The sequence below is a fragment of the Eschscholzia californica genome, unplaced genomic scaffold, assembly GCF_041429995.1.
Source record: "Eschscholzia californica isolate CP2 unplaced genomic scaffold, dmEscCali1.0.p SCAF_5, whole genome shotgun sequence".
NCBI lineage: Eukaryota > Viridiplantae > Streptophyta > Magnoliopsida > Ranunculales > Papaveraceae > Eschscholzia > Eschscholzia californica.
The window spans coordinates 23000089-23019157 of NW_028238472.1; the positions used below are offsets into that span (position 1 = coordinate 23000089).

The window sequence follows — 19069 nt, forward strand, 5'->3', positions numbered from 1 at the left end:
TTTTCACGCCACATCACTATTCTGATAGCCATCACCTTTGCTTCTTTATTAATGCTTAATGCTCTTCTTTTTCAGAGTTTGAAAAATTACTCCAGGTATGGTGGCTTGGTTGTTGATCATCTTTGATACGGCGTTTGCCAGCCCGTTTTCCTCTCGTGGGATTCTTGTGATGATGAATTTCTTGAATTGATTTATGAGCTCTTTTACCTTCTTTACATATTTGGCGATATCGGTCCCCCTGACTTCATAATGTCCATTGATTTGATTAACAAGGAGTCGTGAATCGCTATACGTCTAGACGTTAGTGGCTTTTGCTTTTAGGGCCATTCTTAGCCCCACAAGCAGAGGTTTGTATTCTGCTTCTTTATTCATGATCGCGAATCTGAATGTAGTTGTTTGAAAGGTCTTTTCTCCTTCGGGGTTGACTAGGACGGCTCCTGCCCCTTTTAGAGCTTCGCTTGAAGTTTCGGCTATAAAGAGAGTCCAAATCAGCTCGGGCCCGAGCCCCGACATGGAAATAGAACTATCAAACATAAAATCTACTAGAGTTTGCCCTTTTATGGCACTTCGCCACACATACTTTATATCAAACTCGGTGAGCTCTATCGCTCACTTTATTAGCCGCCCTAACAGGTCCATCTTTTGTAGCACATTTTTGAGTGGTTGATCTGTTTGTACTATCATGGTGTGGGCATGAAAATATGGTCGTAACTTTCTAACAGTTAAGACAAGCGTGTAGGCTAGCTTCCCCGCCATGGGATAGTTCATATCTGCTCCGCTTAATACCCTACTAACGAAGTATACAGGATGCATCACTTCGTTGGTCGTCTTTATTTCTACCGCGAAGACTACTTCCTTCGATGCTGACAAGTAGATGGTCAGCTCGTCTCCTAGATTAGGGCTGACCAGTAAGGGCAGACTCATCAGGTGTGTCTTCAAATTCTGGAAGGCTTGCTTCGCCTTCTCCGTCCATTAGAACTGTGACATATTCTTAAGAGTCTTGAAGAAGGGTAAAGCTTCGTCTCCCATTTTGCTCTAAAATAGCAAAAGAGAGGTTGACCTCCCCGTCAATCCTTGGACCTCTGTTGGCGTGCGCGGGTTGCGCATGTCTATCAAAGCTGTGATTTTATCCGGGTTTGCTTCTATCCCTCTGTGACTGACCATGAAACCTAGAAACTTACCTGAGGTTACCCCGAACGCGCACTTCTCTTTATTTAGCTTCATGTTGTAGGCTTGGCGTTCTCCAAAATCCAATTTTAGATTCGGTATAAGGTTTGTGCGGGCCTTACTTTTTACGATTATGTCGTCGACGTAGCATTCTAACGTTTTCCCGAGTTATTCTTCAAACATTTTGTTGACCACCTACTGTATGTTGCACCCGCGTTCTTGACACCGAAGGGCATCTGCTGATAACAGTACAACCCTCGATATGTTAAGAAGGTTGTGTGCTCTTGATCAGCCCAATGCATGGCTATCTAATGGTAGCCTACGAATGCATCCATGAAGCTGAGTAACTCGGCCCCTGACGTGGAATCTACCAGCTGATCGATAGATGGGAAAGGGAAGCTATCTTTTGGACATGCCTTATTCAGGCTAGTGTAATCCACGAACATCCTCCAAGTGTTGTTTTTCTTTGGTACAAGCACTACGTTAGCTAGCCAGTCGAGGTATCGTGCTTTTCTTATCACCCCCTCAACCAGCAATTTATCGACCTACTTTGCTATTTCTGCCTGTTTTTCTAGTGCAAAATTCTTCTTCTTCTGTTTGAAAGGCTTGCTTCCTTCTTTGATATTCAGCCTGTGTGTGATAACGGAAGGGTCTATTGCAGGGACTTCATTTGTTCCGAATGCGAAGCCATGTTGGTGTGCTTTGAAGAACGAACTTAACTCCTCATTTTCCTCTTCGGTCAGTGTGTTTTCGGCGTATGTAACCTCAATGGGGGAGTCACTAATCTGGACAGATACCATAATATTGTCGTTCTATCCATCTCTTCGATGTTGGTCGGGACTCGAGCATCCATTATTGCTAGACAAAAGTGAAACTATTTTTGAAAAGAATTGAGTAGAGATTCGTGTTACCAAATCGATGATATTAATGGATTTTCATCCTCCATCTAGCGTAATTGCTGATGTAAAAAAATAGCTTTCTATTAATCAGTCAGAAAATCAAGACTTGATGCATGATAGCGTCTGTTATGATGAATTCTCCTTCCTTTGATTCCTGGACCTTGTTTCGAGGAACCTGGGAGAAACCTGCAAAGGGTTCGGAAACCACTCCGCGCTCAAGACAGTGAGAATGCTATTTGAGTTAAAAGATTGAGTATTGAATGATCCTTGGGGAATGATTGAGTCGATTAAACGTACTCAACTTACCTTGAGATGGTGATGTGATGCCCTTTTATAGGCCAATTTGGACCGACTGTGATAGACGGTGTAGATGTGACAGTGGTGATCCACCCAAGGATCGTCGTCTCCATAAACCATCTAATGATGAAATTCCCAATCCCAGGGACAAACCTGGTAGGAACAGTCAGGGGAAACCAAGTGATGATACATAAAATGTTTAACCATTGACGAAATAGACTAGAAGTCCAACGGGTCAACCCGGCTTAAGGTAACAAGACTGTTGGACCCGCAAAGATCTGACACCTAAGCGAAGAACTGGGAGGCCGACAAAGATTAGCTAGGGAGCTCCAACCCTGCTTTGCCTATAAACACAATCAGGTCCGCCCTGGGATTCTCAACAAGTGTAAGGGGGTCCACGTAAGTAAGGTCGATGGCTTACGCCTAAATCGGGAAGCCAAAAGCTCGCCGCACGCTTACCGATTTAATCCAGAATCTTCCTAAAGATCTCAGTCAGCTAAAGGTCTAAGTGTTTAAGAACCTTGGGCTTCAAGAGTCTCAAAGGAAGAAACATCTTCTCGAAGATCTATCAATTCGGCAAGATATCTACGAATTATCCTTGAACATTGAAACTTCTAATTATCCAAGATACGAGACAAACCAAAAGGGAAACCCTAACTACGAACAGTAGGATACTTCCCAAACGATGGATCACAACTGCCTCATCTACACCGTCTATCACAGTCGGTCTAAATCGGCCTATAAATAGGCATCACATCACCTTTTTCAGGGTACGCAAAGTAAGTTGAATCAACTCAATCGTTCCCCAAGGATCATTCAATATTCAATCTTTTAACTGCAAAGAGCAATCTTACTTTCTTGAGCTTGAGAGCAGTTTCTGAACCCTTTACAGGTTTTCCCCTAAGTTTCTCGGAGCGTGGAACAGGAATCAAAGGAAGGAGCATTTGACATCAACAATTGGCGCTAGATAAACGGAAAACCAATTTTTGACATTAGCAATTGGCACTAGAAGGAGAGGCAAGAACTCCAGCAATATCATCAATACGGTAACCCTGATCTCTACTATATTCTTTTAAAAACCACTTTCACTAATTCCACCACAATCTCTTTGCAAAATTGCACCTCCGATAGTAGTCATGCTAGGCATCCCTCTTTAGAGGAGTTAATGGCCCAAATAGAGCAGCTCAAGGCTGACAATTTCCATTGAAAGGAAGAGGCACGAACCCTCTAGGAAAGCCTTTGCAGAGCCTAAGAGGATGCAGAATCTGTCGGGTTATGGTGTCTCCAAGTGTTGTTAGTTAGAGTCCAGCCCTAATTAGGTTTCCTAAAGTCCCTTTTGAATAAGATTTAGGAAATAGTAAAAATAGAAACTAATTTTTATTTTCCAATTTCATTACTCTGGTCGGCCAGAATAAGCCTAATGGAGCAGATCTGGCCGACCCCTATAGGCCGGTCAACCAAGCATGTCTGGCCCGTATAATGGGCCTTAAATCTCTTGTTAACCCCGGCCCAAAACCCTCTTGTTTCGGTCTTTCATTCTATCTTTGCCCAAACTTTCTTTAAGCCTTTTGGACATATTTATAGGTCTAACCCATGTATATATGTCTCATCCCTCTTCTTATATCTTCCGATCAAGTAGACACTCTTTGGTGTAACCCGATGTAGGATCCGGACAAAGTTCGCAGCGAATTGCTTAGTGATTCGAGAATCGTAGTTGGTTTCTAGAGAAACATTACGATCCTTAAATCATCTGGACTTGATGATCTTCTTCATCAATTGTCCTATCCGAAATATTGCTTGCATAGGAAAATAGGAACTTTGCTACTATAGGAGGGGGTGGTCTCCCTTCCTCATATGCATCCCAGCATATGCCAAGACCTCGTGGATGGGACGCTCGATCATCTTAACATGCGTACACGAAAGAGAGCTTATATATGACCCAACGCATAGAGCAGGCCTAGCATATGTCAAAAGACATGATGCATGGGTTCCCTTGTCATAGGAGATGGCTTCGGACAGTGCCTGGAGATAGGATACGGCGGGTTCCTTTAGGAAGTGAAGTTCATGTATCCATGTCGCCTCAGGGCGTGCTACGTGTTATCCTATTCATAAGGGGGATTCAGCTATTCAAGGGACCAGAACTCGATGGGCTATGTTGGGGATACGGATCTAAGGTAGCTTATGGCACGCCGGATGCTCCTATGTGTAATGTCCGGATGGAAGCCGAGATGTGTAGGTGTCAGATGCTTGAGACTAGATGGCGAGATCCACATATGTGGCTTGGTGTGCTCTGCATTGATGTTGGTATCCTTTATAATGGGCGAAAGTCTAGGACTCAAGGAAGCGTTGTACGGGAAGGCATGAGCTATGCTCGTATGTTGGGACACTATGGTGTCATGCCGCATTATTGGCGAGACCAAGATGACTTGAGAGTCGATATGCTCCGAAGATGTTCAAGAAGGTTGACTATGTACTAGGAGGGAGTGCATAACGTGATGCGCTCGAGAGGTTGCACACCCAAGCGGAGGTATCAAGTAGTAACCCGGCAAAGCCGGGTTCGACCAAACCGTAGGAGGGTAACACGGATATTGAATGGTCTTATTCACCGGTATAGGTGTTACTAGCTAACTTAGGCTAAGACAGAAAGGGACAAAGGTAAACAGGAGGTTTTTGATTGAATGAGCAATGAAAGAAAAAAGTAAGTAAACCTAAACTAAACTATCTAAGAAAAAGGGCGAGAGAGATTCGAGAAAAGAGTTGGAGGAACAAGGACTCGGGAGATAAACAAGTGAGAGAGGTGTCGAGGTCCGGGAATCCGTTGTGGTGAACCTATCACTATGTACGGTCCAATCAAATAGATTGATAAAAATCTAGTCTCGGTTCCTAAGGTGGATGTTCCTTAGGACTACGTATGTCCGAAGATAATACTTAGTCAAACAAACTTCCTAAACGAATAAAAACCGAATCATCGAAAATGTCGTCTAGTCGCCTAACTATGTGAAGTGCATGACAAGACACATGAAATTTTGACCTGGACTAGGATCGGTATCGATCACTTCGCCTAATCGATTAACTATGCGAAGTGCTTGACAAGACACATGAAAAACGATTAAACAAGTAATCGAAATAAGAGAACATCGATTTATTATCAAAACATTAAATTATCACATAGATAATCACAAATGCATCCCATATTCGACATGCTAGATTTAACTAAATATCGCGAAATATAAATAAATGACAGGATGATGATAAGAGATTCCCCCTTTTTCAATGTGATGCGAGGCTAAGATCGTTGAAAAATATGAGAAGGTAAGGCGTAGCTGCTTTCCCCTTAGCAATATTCTGAGTTCCCTTTAGAATTACCAAATAGGTGTCCTCGAATAAAAAAACAAAGTTTCCAGTAGCAATCACTATCATCTTCTCCATTTTTACTCAACCTCCATTAAAGCTTAACCCTAGCTTTCTCTCTCTAGGATTTTTGGCCCAAATCACAACCAAACAGAAGGGGTAGCAAGGTAATGGAATGGGAAGCAAAAGCCCTAACTTTTCCAACCAAGATAATGGTCAGAGAGAAAAGAAAATCCGGTCAAAAGTGTTTGAAAATCCGGCCAAGTGAAAGGTGAGATCCGGTCAAGAAGCTACTGTCCGAGCTAGAAGCGAGAGTCTCGTGCCATGGAGCTGCTGTTCTGAGCTGAACCGAGCCATCTCTATGCCGTCCTGAGTTGTTTTTTGATATCCATGGCCGTCCCGCGCTTGCAACTACCGTAACGAGCTGCTGTTGTGCTCGCAGTCGCGTCCCGAGTAGCTGCTGGTTCCGGTCGAGCTATGGTGGAAGAAACTTGTTGCCGTCTCGTGCTCTGTTCCCTTAGCCCGATCCCTTGTGCTTGTCCCGAGCTGCTGCTCCTTGTGCTCGTTCTGAGCTGCTGTCGGCCAAGACTAGGTCGGTCTTAGTGTTGGTCGGCCTCTTCCTCCTTTATTTTCTCTTTCTCTTCAAACTTCAAGCTCTCAAAAGCACTCCAACCCTAAACCCTAGCTTCCAATCTCTTTCCAAACTCTAAGACTTGTGTAGAAGATGACTTGGTTGTTTTCTTTCTTTAAACAACTAAAATGGTCCTATGACTTGGTCAACTAGACTTGACTTGGGATTCTTCAATGAGGTGCTTATAGAATCCTTATTTCACCTTCTTCTTTAAACTCTTATTGGACTTGGGCTTGGATTTTGCCTTTCATTTAAGACCCAAGGGGTCCCTTCAACATTTGTCTACATTTCTAATTTCAAGAAAATACATGGCTTCTTTCTTTCATAACTTCCCCGTCTGAACTCCAAAGGTCTCAGATATCATCTATGTCCTTCGAGAAATCTATGACCTTGCTCAAGAGGGTATCCACATCTAATCCATCTTTACTAGCTACAAAGGTCTCAGATGAAAAACTAGTCATGTAGTTATGGTTCTCCTGAGCACTAGGATTATTGTCCCTCTTAACTAACGATGCAAGCATATTCATAACACTGGTAGGAGACAATTGTTGAGGGAACTAGTTCAGACTCAAAATTCGACTTTAAAATCTCGTTATGTCCATCACCATTCTCAAAAAATTGCACGATGCTTAGGTATGTCTATCTTCATGGGAGTATCCAAGCTAATCATTTCATCACTTTCGAGAATGGAGTTGGACTTAACATTAGCACTAGGTGTATTACCCTCACCTGTACCCTTGGGATTTATTGGAGTTTGGGGTTGTGAAACCCCTTTCTCGATGTCTTTCAATTTTGCCTCCATCTCTTTAAGGGCGTGCAAGGTGTTTTGGCTAACCTGAATTTCTGCCTCATAAAATGATTTTCAAACATCTTCAACAGTCCTCTCATGATGAGATGCATAAGTGAAACCAACTAAGGGTTCTTGAAGATTATCATAATCATTTGTATAGGCATCACTCCTCGAACCTACGGGCATCATATGAGTGTCTATTGATGTGACACGAAAATGTCACATTTGGAGAGCCTAACTAAGCCTAATTAGTTCTTTTCGAGTATTACAAATAATATTGGGATATTTAGTAAATGCCCCCCACTTATTTAGCAATATTAGGACTTCACCCCTAAAAACATTATCGTTCAGGCGTTAACCCCCGTTGCATCTTTTTCCGTCAAAGTCTCGTTATGTAGTGGGCGTGCGAGTCACGTGCTTGTTATCAGACCAAAATACCCCTGTCCTAATTTTTAGTATATGACCCCCATTCATTTGGCTATATTAGGACTACACCGCCGACCAAAATACCTTGTCCATTCGAATAGTTTATCCCGAGCTAATACCTTCTGATAGTAGGGATGATCGTGTCTTTACCAGTCCGAGGTAGTTGTACCATAAAATTACTCGTATGGGTCAAGTTCAAGTTATAACATCCACCAAACAGAACTCGAAAAAGAATGGAAGAACAACTAGTAGTAGTTGTACCCAAAAATGGTGTAATTGGTTTCAAAAGTCTCTGTTTTACAAGCACGTGTCTCTGTTGTACCCATAAAATTACTTCTCCGTAGTTGTACCCAAAAATGGTGTAATTGGTCCGATGACAAGCACGTGACTCGCACGCCCACTGAATAACGAGATTTTGACGAAAAAAAGGGCAATGGGGGCTAACACCTGAACGATAATGTTTTTAGGGGTGAAGTCCTAATATTGCTAAATAAGTGGGGGGCGTTTACTAAATATCCCAATAATATTTTATGTGTTTTTCATGTTAGGTACCTATTTTGGAGTTAAACATTTAATTTGGAATAAAGAGAGTGAATTATCACTATCATTTCATGTGTCGAAAACGAGAGAAAAAGACTTCACGCAAATCAAATAACAAGTAAAGTCAATGACGAGTCTGACAGTGAAAACGGTATTCGAATCAGAGTTTAGACGGGGAAATTAAGAAAGAAAGAAGCCAAGGTCTTTTCTTGAAGGCACTCCCCTTGGTTCTAAATGTAGAGAATATATGGGCATCCTTCTTTATGGCTCGAAGTCAAAATAGTCAAATCTGAATCAAAGTCAAGATGGACCTAGGGTTTGAGTAGTAAAAGAAGTTAGCTACTATTCATCTTCTTCTTCATCAACTACCAAGCAACAAGAGAGAGAAAGGAGGCTAGAGTTCATTTTTCTTGAGCTTGAAGAAATTAGTGTTGGAAAAAGAGAGAAGAATGAGGAAGGAGCATCCAACCTATGCTTGGTCGGCCAAGCATAGGCCGGCATAGCAGCAGCAGCCGGTGCGGGGCGCGTCCACTGGAATTGCCTGGAGCACGAGACGCGTCCACAGAAGTAGCTGCTGTGGACGTGACTAGCAGCTGCTCCGACGGACCTGCAGCGCGGACGGCTCGGATGGCAGCTCGGGACGCATCCGCAGGCTCGGGACAGCAAGGCTGCTTTCACGGGACGCTTCCACAGGATGCATCCGACTCGGATCAAGTTATTTGGCCGGATTTTCAAGCATTTTTGGCCAGAAAATTGGTCGGATTTTCTTGCTTTTTCGATAACCTTCTTCGTCCGAAAACTTAGGGCTTTTACTCCTCTCATCCTTGGCATTTTCTTGCTTTTTCGATAACCAGAACGAAAAAGGGGGATTCTTTCATCATTTTCTTTGCATTTATTGCTCATTCAACATTTTAGCTAACTCTTGTATCCGGATATTCGTGAAACATGATTTGAATGCGATGAATGACTTTTGATTTGTTTACATGTGAGTTTAATTGACTTCGTCTAGTTTTATAAATTAAAAGCCTTGATCTTAATCGTCTATTGATACAAAGTTTGATAATGCGTAGTTAGTTTGATAATCGATACTTACTAACCTTTGATCGAGTATACTTAGTTTGACGTATTATACTTGTTCATTTGCAATTCATTAGATAGTGTGTATAAGTTTGATAGTCGATGCTTAGTGACGTTTGATCGATTATGCTTAGTTAGTGATGCACCCGAAAAGGTTGCACACCCAAGCGAAGGTATCAAGTAGTAATCTGGCAAAGCCGGGATCGATCCAAGGATAGGAAGGTAGTTTGGATATCGAAGGGTCTTATTCGTCGGTTTAAGTGTTACTAGCTAATTAGACTAAGACGAAAATGGAACAAAGGTAAATGGGGGGTTTAAAGATTGCACGAGCGATAAGAGAATAAAGCAAACAAGTAAACTAAACTAAACAATAAAAGTAAACGGGCAAGAGAGATTCGAGAGAAAAGTTCGGAGGAACAAGAGTCGGGAGACGGTAAGACTCGATTCGGGCAACAAATAAGCGAGAGAGGTGTCGAAGTCCGGGAATCCATAATGATAAACCTATGACTACGTATGATCCAATCTAATGTGTCGAAATACAATTGATATTCGACTCCTAAAGTAGATGTCTCTAAGTACTACGTATATCCGGAGATCATACTTAGTCAAACAAACGTCTAAATCGGTTAATCCCGAGTCATCGAAAGTGTCGTCTAGTCGCCTAACTATGTGAAGTGCATGACAAGACACATGAAATTATGACTTAGCCTACGATCGATATCGAATACTTCGTTTCGTCTATTAACTATGCGAAGTGCTTGACAAGACACATGAAAATACGATCAAAACGATAATCGAAATAAATGAACATCAATTTATAATCAAAACATCAAATCACATTAAACATAATCACGAATTCATCACATTTCATCTCATATAATCGACACACTAAAGTTAGCTAAACATGGTGATTAAATAGAAAATGAAAAGAAGATGATGAGAGAATCCCCCTTTTTCGATGTGGTTCGAGGCTAAGATCGTCGGAAAATATAAGTCTTTAAAGTGCAGCCGATCTCCCCTTAACAAATTCTGGGTTCCCCATAGCGACCACCATCATCTTCTCCATTTAGAACACAACCTCCATTAAAGCTAACCCTAGCTTTCTCTCTCTAGAAATTTGTAACCCAAAATCAAATCAAACCATGTGGGAAGCTAGCCAAGATGATGGGGAGTAAAAGCCCTAAGGTTTCCGGCCAAGAAAGTGGCCGGAAACCCTAGAAATCCGGCAAAAAGAACTTCCGGCCAGCAGCTCCCATGGAAGCTTCCCGTGCCCGCAGTCGCGTCCCGTCCGTGCATCCCATGCTTGCAGTCGCGCCCGTGAAGGCGTCCCGAGCTGCAGATGCGTCCCTAGTGCCGGATCCCGAGCTGCTCATCCCGAGCTGGAGCAGCAGCTACCCGAGCAGACCTGTTGTTGTGCCGAGCAGCTCTGCTGCTGCCGCCGTGCTGTCGCTGTTGCTGTCGTGCTGTTTGGTGTGGTGTGAATTCACCACATTTATGTCACTTAATTTAAATGAGTTAGTCCATTTTATACTTTTATTTTGATTAGTTATAAAATGCTTTTGATTAGGTACTATCTATGGAGTTGAACAAGAAAAAACGGATAAAAATGGAAGAAAGGCGCTTGAAGGGCAAATTGGTCATTTGGACCAATGGAAAGTAGAGTCAATGATGAACCCAACGGTGAAGACGAGAATCGAATCGGAGTTCGGATGAAGAAATGGTGATCATAAGAAGTCGATGGATATTTCGGGTCTTTGCTAAAAGCTAGATGTAGAGAATGATGAGGGCACCCAATTTGATCTCTTAATGAGAAGCAAGAACTCAAACCCAAGCCCACTTGTGTAAAGAAGATGAGCAATTAGAGATTTTATGAACACCCCCATGAAGAGTTTAGCCTAAGTCAAAGAGTATGACCAAGAGGTTTTTCTAGGGTTTTTGTGAGTGAAAATAAGAAAGAAAAGGAGGGGGGCTGGAACCAGGGATCTCGGCTGAAGGGTTGAATAGGGGAGAGAGGAAGGAGGCGGTTTTTGAAGGGTGGCTGTTTTGGTGATATACTAAGTGGCGGTTTAGCTAGGAATTGGCTGGGTGGTTTTGGATGATCTAGTAGGCTGTTTTGGATGATTTAGTAGGCGGTTTTGGCTGGTGGGTTGTGAGAGAAAAGGGTGCTGTTTGGTTGATCCTTTTGGCTGGAAAATTCAGTTCCTCAAGGTGCTATTTGGCTACATAAGAGATTGAATTTTCAGCAGCTTTGGAACCCCATTTTCTACTACTTTCTCTCTTGTTCTTCAATTTTTTTACTTGTTCTTCATCTTATTCAATTACTCCAAGAATATATTAGTTGTTGTTAAGTTACTCTTATCAATTTAATTGAGATTTGTAGTGTTCTAAAAGTATAAAATCATGTGTGTGGTCTACTCTTTAACTTTGAATCTCAATGTTTGCTTTAACATGAGTAGCTAATCAATTTGTTGAGGTCTAGGGACGAAATCTTGATATGTTTATGTATGTGTTTGTTTGATTAGATTAGTATGTTTGATATCTCTATCATGTTAGGTTAATCGGTTAAACTTGTTTCATGTCTTATGTCAAGCATATGTCATATAGTTACTTGTTAATCGATCTTTCCGATCTAGACTCGATATTAATGGAATATGATGACCCTTTGACTAGTTATGACCATTAGGTATATCTAGCACTTAGAGCATCTAATTTAGAGTCGAGAAGACTCAAACTTGATAATCGACTTGAACAAGCATCGACGCAAATATATCTCGATGGATTCCCGAATCCTTAACCTCTCTCATATTTAGAATAAAACCCTAGTCTCCCAAGAATCTTTAGTTAATAGTTCAAGTTTACGTATTTCTCTTCTATCTCTTTTTGGTCAATGCCTAATTAAAACTCCCCTCTTTACTTTATCTGTTTCTGTTTATTTTGTTAGTCATCCTTTCATACAAAAATTCCTATTATTTGTTCCGATTTAGGTTTTAGTCACTTTAATCCTCTTTAGCTTGTATTTTAGTTATACTTGCCGTCTCGTGGATCGACCCCGATTTTACCGGGTACTACTTGATACCTCTGCTTGGGTTTGCAACCTTTTCGGGTGCATCAAGTTTTTGGCGCCGCTGCCGGGGATAGCAACGTGTAGCTTAGATATAAGTATTATTTTCTTTTATCCTAGATTCTAATTAGTTTTGTTTGCTTTGTGTTTTTCAGAAAAACAAAAATAACAAAAAGAGATCGAAAGGAAGAAGTTTGGAGATTTCGGAGAAAAGTTGAAACCCGACTTCAAAATCAAACAACAAAGGGGGGTAACGAAGTTCTATCTTTTATATTGTCTGGCTCTTGTGTGTGTTGGTGCGTGCATTTTGTTATCTCTTTTTGTGCATGAATAGTTGGATTAGGAATAGTCATAATCGTTTAGAGAGGAACATAGAGCTTGGTAGCACGTCTGAGTCTGACCACAACAATCATCAGTCGGACACTATGGAGGACCAAGAGAGCACACATGGTAGTGAGGGTCATGAGATGAACCCTCCTATGCGGAGCTTGAGAGATTACTTGCAACCCGACCGAACTAGTCAACCATCTTGCATTGTCCTTCCTATGCATGTTGGCAACTTTGAGATTAAGCATGGTGTCATTAACTTACTCCCTAAGTTCCATGGCTTAGAGTCTGAAAGCCCTTACCTTCATCTGAAGGAATATGACGAGGTCTGCTCGACACTCCGACTCGATGGAGTGCCCGAGGACATCGTTAAGCTTAAGCTATTTCCTTTTTCATTAAAGGAAAGAGCTAAGCAATGGCTTCATTCTCTACGCCCTAGATCAATAGGGAGTTGGAAAGAGATGACCACACACTTTCTTAAGAGATTTTTTCCCACTCATAAAACGAACACATTGAGACGGAGCATCATGAACTTTTCACAAAAGGAGCATGAGTCGTTTTATGAGTGTTGGGAAAGATTCAAAGAGCTCATAAATTCTTGCCCACATCACGGTTATGAGGTGTGGAGGGTTATCAATTTCTTTTATGATGGTCTATCCTCCACCCAAAGACAACTTGTAGAAATGATGTGTAATGGGGAATTTATGAGTAAAGATCCCGAGGATGCTTGGGATTATTTCGACCACTTGGCGGAAAATGCCCAAAGTTGGGACATATCCGATACAAATGATCGAAGTAAATCCAAGGCTCAGACGAGCTCAAGGGGAGGGATGTACCTTTTAAATGAAAGTGATGATGTGCATGCAAAGTTAGCCAATTTGACTAAACAGGTGGAGGCCTTAAAGGTGCAAAAGGTTAATGTTGTTAGAGCACCGGAAGCTCGTATAGTTGTTTGTGATGTTTGTGATAGCATGGACCACTCCACTAGAGATTGTCCTTTGTTGGTCCATGAACAAGCAAATGCCATGAACAACTACAAAAGGCCATTTAGCTCGCCTTATTCTGACACTTATAACCCGGGTTGGAAGAACCATCCCAACTTGAGTTGGAAGAATGGTCCTACTGCAAATGATGTGCATAATCATCAAGGTCCCTCATCAAGCAATGCTTATGTGCCACCACCACGGAGGAACCTTGAGGATCCAATCCATGTAATGCTTCAGAATCATGAGCAAATGTTGCAAGGCCTTCGAGAGAGTATGGTTAGAATTGAGGCAAGGTTAAGTGTGGATGAGAAAGGCAAACTACCTTCTCAAACTCAAGAAAACCCTAGGGGAAACGGTGAGAGTAATACATCTGACCCTAGGGTTGCACATGTTAAGGCAGTTACTACTCTCAGAAATGGCAAAACGATTGGACAAGATGATCCTATGAGGGTTATTGAACCTGAGGAGCCTAACCAATCTGAGGGTAGTAGTGGCCATAACAAGGCATCCGACAAAACCTCAAGGCCTAACCACATTCCTAAGCCTAGTGTGCCTTTCCCCGAGAGATTGGTCTCTACTCAACCAATGAAAGATAATAGTGATATCCTTGAGATCTTTAAGCAAGTTAAGATCAACATTCCTCTCTTGGATGCAATTAAGCAAATTCCTACTTATGCAAAATTCTTGAAGGATCTTTGCACTATGAAGAGGAAACATCATGTGAAGTCTAGAGCTTTCTTGGCTAAGAATGTGAGTGCCATCATTAAGGAGAACCTCCCACCTAAATATAAGGACCCTGGATCCCCCACCATTTCATGCACTATAGGGGCGACTCACATTAAGCAGGCACTCCTTGATTTAGGTGCGAGTGTTAATCTTCTACCTTATTCGGTCTATGAGCAATTGGGCTTAGGTGAAATAAAACCCACCAAAGTAGTTTTACAACTTGCCGATCGCTCAATTAAGATGACGAGAGGGGTGGTTGAGGATGTTTTGGTCCAAGTAGAGAAGTTCTATTTTCCAGTAGACTTCTTTATCTTGGACACAAAACCAGTGATGAATGGTGAATCTCAAATTCCAGTCATTTTAGGTAGACCTTTCCTTGCAACATCACGGGCTTTAATTGATTGTAGGAGTGGTGCTATGAAACTCTCATTTGGTAATATGACTCTTATGGTTAACATTTTCAATTCTTGCAAGCATCCTATTTCTGATTATGATGAGTTTGATGTTGATTATGATGAGTCTGATGTTCAGGAGTTGCACATGATTGAGTCTTTTGTTCAGGGAGGCCTTGCTTTAGGTACCCAAGATCCATTAGAGACTAGTCTTATGAATTGCTTTACGTTTGATGATGAGATAACTATATCGGAAATGAACTCTCTCATGGATTCGGCACCTTTATTGGACACGGAGATGTGGAAGGTTAGATTTGAGTCACTTCCAATCAATGAGCCTAAACCACAACCGTCTTCAATAGAGTTTCCGAAACTTGATTTGAAGCCCTTACCGAGTGAATTGAAATATTCATATTTGGGCCAAGAGCCATCATTTCCGGTTATTATCTCATCACAACTAACCAATTCACAAGAATGTAGTCTATTGGAGGTCTTGAGAGACCACAAAGGGGCCCTAGGTTGGACTATTGCCGACCTAAAAGGGATTAGCCCCACTGTGTGTACCCATAGAATCCATCTTGAGGATGATGCCAAACCTTCACGTGAGGGTCAACGAAGGTTGAACCCCCACATGAAAGAGGTTGTGAAGGCAGAAGTCCTCAAGCTATTAGAGGTCGGGATCATCTATCCCATCTCTGATAGCAAATGGGTGAGTCCGACTCAAGTTGTGCCTAAAAAGTCTGGAATTACCGTAGTCGAAAACGAGGCCAATGAACTAATCCCGACTAGGAAAGTCACGGGATGGAGAGTGTGTATCGACTATCGGAAGTTGAATTCGATGACGAGGAAGGACCAGATTGAGATTGATGAGCGAGATCAAGAAAAGACTACCTTTACATGTCCCTTTGGAACGTTTGCATATCGTCGTATGCCATTTGGGTTATGTAATGCCCCTGCAACGTTTCAAAGACTTATGTTGAGTATCTTTTCTGATATGGTGGGCCAGTACCTAGAGGTATTTATGGATGACTTTTCTCTCTTTGGTGATTCTTTCGATGTGTGTTTGCATAATTTGAAATGTGTGTTGAATCGTTGCATTGAAATGAATCTTGTATTGAATTGGGAGAAATGTCATTTTATGGTCTCAAAGGGAATTGTGTTAGGTCATGTGGTGTCATCTAGTGGACTAGAAGTTGACCGTGCCAAAATAGAATTGATTTCGCACTAGCCTATACCTAAGAGTGTGAAAGACATTAGGTCTTTTCTAGGACATGCAGGGTTCTATAGACGATTCATCAAGGACTTTAGCAAGATATCTAGGCCTTTATGTGCTCTTTTGTCTAAAGAGAAAGATTTTGTATTTGGTGATGAATGTATGAAGGCCTTTGATACTCTTAAGACCTTGTTGACCACGGCACCGATTATTCAGCCACCCGATTGGTCTATACCATTCGAGGTGATGTGTGATGCTAGCGACTATGCCCTTGGTGCGGTGTTAGGCCAAAGAAAAGACAAGCTACCATGTGTCATTTATTATGCGAGTAAAACTCTTAATGAGGCACAACTCAACTACTCCACCACGGAGAAAGAGTTGTTATCAGTTGTTTTCGCATTAGACAAGTTTAGGTCATACTTGGTAGGATCTAAAGTTGTGGTATACACAGACCATGCGGCCCTGAAATATCTTTTATCCAAGAAAGATGCTAAGCCACGATTGATTAGATGGATTCTTCTTTTGCAAGAGTTCGATTTAGAGATAAAAGATAAGAAGGGGTCTGAAAATGTGGTAGCCGATCATTTGTCTAGGCTTGTTACCCATAGCACTATAGAGGCTATACCAGTGACCGAGACATTTCCCGATGAGCAGTTGTTTGAGGTCTCTTTAGCGTCACAGTGTCCTTGGTATGCAGATATTGCTAACTACTTTGCTGTAGGACATGTGCCTTCTCAGTGGAGTGCTCAGGACAAGAAGAAATTCTTTGTCGAGGTGCGGAACTTCATTTGGGATGACCCGTTGTTGTTTAAGTATTGCCCTGATCAGATTATCAGACGATGTGTCCCAGAATGGGAGCAAAAAGGTATACTTAATTTTTGTCATTCTGAGGCATGTGGAGGTCACTTCTCTGGTAAGAAGACTGCCTTTAAGATCTTGCAATGTGGTTTCTATTGGCCTTCAATTTTTAAGGATGCATATCGATTTTGCAAAGCATGTGATAGATGCCAAAGAGTAGGATGCATGACCCGTAGAGACATGATGCCCCTTAACCCTATATTGATTGTTGAGTTATTTGATGTTTGGGGTATTGACTTTATGGGCCCTTTCCCTTCTTCTTTTGGTTATGTGTATATCTTAGTTGCAGTTGATTATGTATCTAAATGGATAGAAGCAGCCCCGTGCAAGGATAATAGTCATAGGGTGGTCATAAAGTTCTTGAAAGAACACATTTTTGCTCGATTTGGCACCCCTAGGGCTATTATTAGTGATGGAGGTAGTCACTTTTGCAATAAACCATTTGAAAGCTTGATGCGGACATATGGAATAACGCATAAAGTGGCTACCCCCTATCACCCTCAGACAAGCGGGCAAGTGGAAGTGTCTAATAGGGAGATAAAGCATATTTTGCATAAGACGGTAAACCCGAATCGCAAAGATTGGTCCTTAAGACTAGTCGATGCTTTGTGGGCATATAGGACAGCTTTTAAGACCCCTTTAGGAATGTCCCCTTTCCGCCTTGTGTATGGAAAGGCATGTCATCTACCAGTAGAGTTGGAACATAAGGCATATTGGGCCATAAAACGGCTCAACTTTGACTTAGACAAAGCGGGTGCAAGGAGGAAGCTTGATCTTAATGAGCTTGAAGAGATTAGGAATGAGGCTTCCACGAGTGCCAAGATTTATAAGAGTAGAATGAAGACCTTTCATGATAAACGAATTCTTAGGAAGACGTTTGAACCTTTAGACAAAGTTCTTCTCTATAACTCTAGGCTCCATTTATTTCCCGGTAAACTCAAGTCTCGTTGGACTGGCCCATATATTGTGAAGACCGTGTTCCCTTACGGTACCGTTGAGATCGAGGATCCCAAAGATGGCAATTCTTTTAAAGTGAATGGCCAACGGTTGAAGCCATTTTTGGACCTTGAAGACCCGGAGGTTGAGACTACCCCATTGGTTGATCCGGTTTACCAGGATCAATCTCCCTCTCATGTTGGTCAATCTTGTACATCAGGGTTGACCCCCCTCTCATAGTCAGACCTCTCGGAGTCGATGTTTGTGGGTATCATCTCTGGAAACCCTCCACGAGACAAAACTCGTGCTCTCGTGCTCACGAGAGACTCAAAGGCTAGTTGCATAGCTTGATGCAATCGAGTGATCCCGCGTGAGTGGTCATTTTATATGGTCATGCTTATGCTTCATTCTTATTCTATTATTGATGTGTTAGGAGCGTTTCTCAATTTGTATACTTTTGGGACGTGGTTCGTTCCAAGTTTGGGGATAGCGTTGGGTTCATCACAACTTGGAACTCGAATGCACAAGTCTTGGTAGTATTATCTTTTATCTCCTTCGGCTATGGTAATATCCTTCCACTCTTCTCTTTAACTTATTGTACCTCTTATATTTTAGTGAACATATGCTTAGAACATTGAGGACAATGTTAGTTTTAAGTTTGGGGATACGACCTTTAGTCGCATGACATCATGACCTTAGATTTCAAAAGACACGAGGGTTCAAAAAATTGACCAAATTTGAAAAATTTTGGGTAGATTTGGTATGACTCTAGTGGTATTTTTAAGTATGTTGATACGTGTGGTTCTTTCTTGATAAATCTTATGCATGCTCTTAGTCTTTTCATGAATGTTAAGTCCTTTGGTGTTGGTGTCTTATCATGTGAGTAACATCTTAAGGAAGAAGGAACACTTCTAAGTGACCTAAAATAGTCATTAGTGGAGACTTCAACCCATGTCAGTTATCTGAGCCTTTCTATTGCTTTTGAGTGTACTCTTCCGCGCTAACTCCGAGTAGAATGAAGAGCTACTCAACTTCGCAACCTTCAAAAGAGCTTAGACGATCTCATGAGCTCAACTTCCTTAGCCACTAGGAGTGACATCAGGATAGCGAATAAACCTTACTCTTGTAGTCCATGAAACCCGATAATAGTGTCAACTTTAGGGAAACGGATACTCCACCATCCATTCATCATACTACTCCCGAGAATGAAGGCATGAAAAGTAAAGAAGAAAGAATGTGAAAGCAAAGTATGAAAGTAAAGGTGATTTGTTGAGAATACTAATTTGTACTTTTGTGTTTGGTTTTTGGTTATGTGTGTAAAAAAGAGAAAGGAAAAAAAAAAAAAAAAAGAAAAAAGAAAAGAAAAGAAAATTAAAAAGAAAGAAAGTGTTT

At 41.7% G+C, this 19069-nt stretch overlaps 1 protein-coding gene across 1 annotated transcript; it reads left to right on the plus strand.

Moving 5' to 3' along the window:
- Positions 1-11117: 11117 nt before the first annotated feature.
- Positions 11118-19063, plus strand: LOC147537861 (uncharacterized). Its single transcript, XM_086642424.1, has 2 exons — positions 11118-11386; positions 12395-19063. The coding sequence occupies exon 2, from the start codon at positions 12566-12568 to the stop codon at positions 15896-15898; it is 3333 nt and encodes a 1110-aa protein (XP_086498550.1). The 5' UTR covers positions 11118-11386; positions 12395-12565; the 3' UTR covers positions 15899-19063.
- Positions 19064-19069: the final 6 nt, after the last annotated feature.

Coding starts and splice junctions, on each gene's coding strand:
- LOC147537861 (XM_086642424.1), top strand. CDS start 12,566: ATGAATAGTTGGATTAGGAATAGTCATAATCGTTTAGAGAGGAACATA.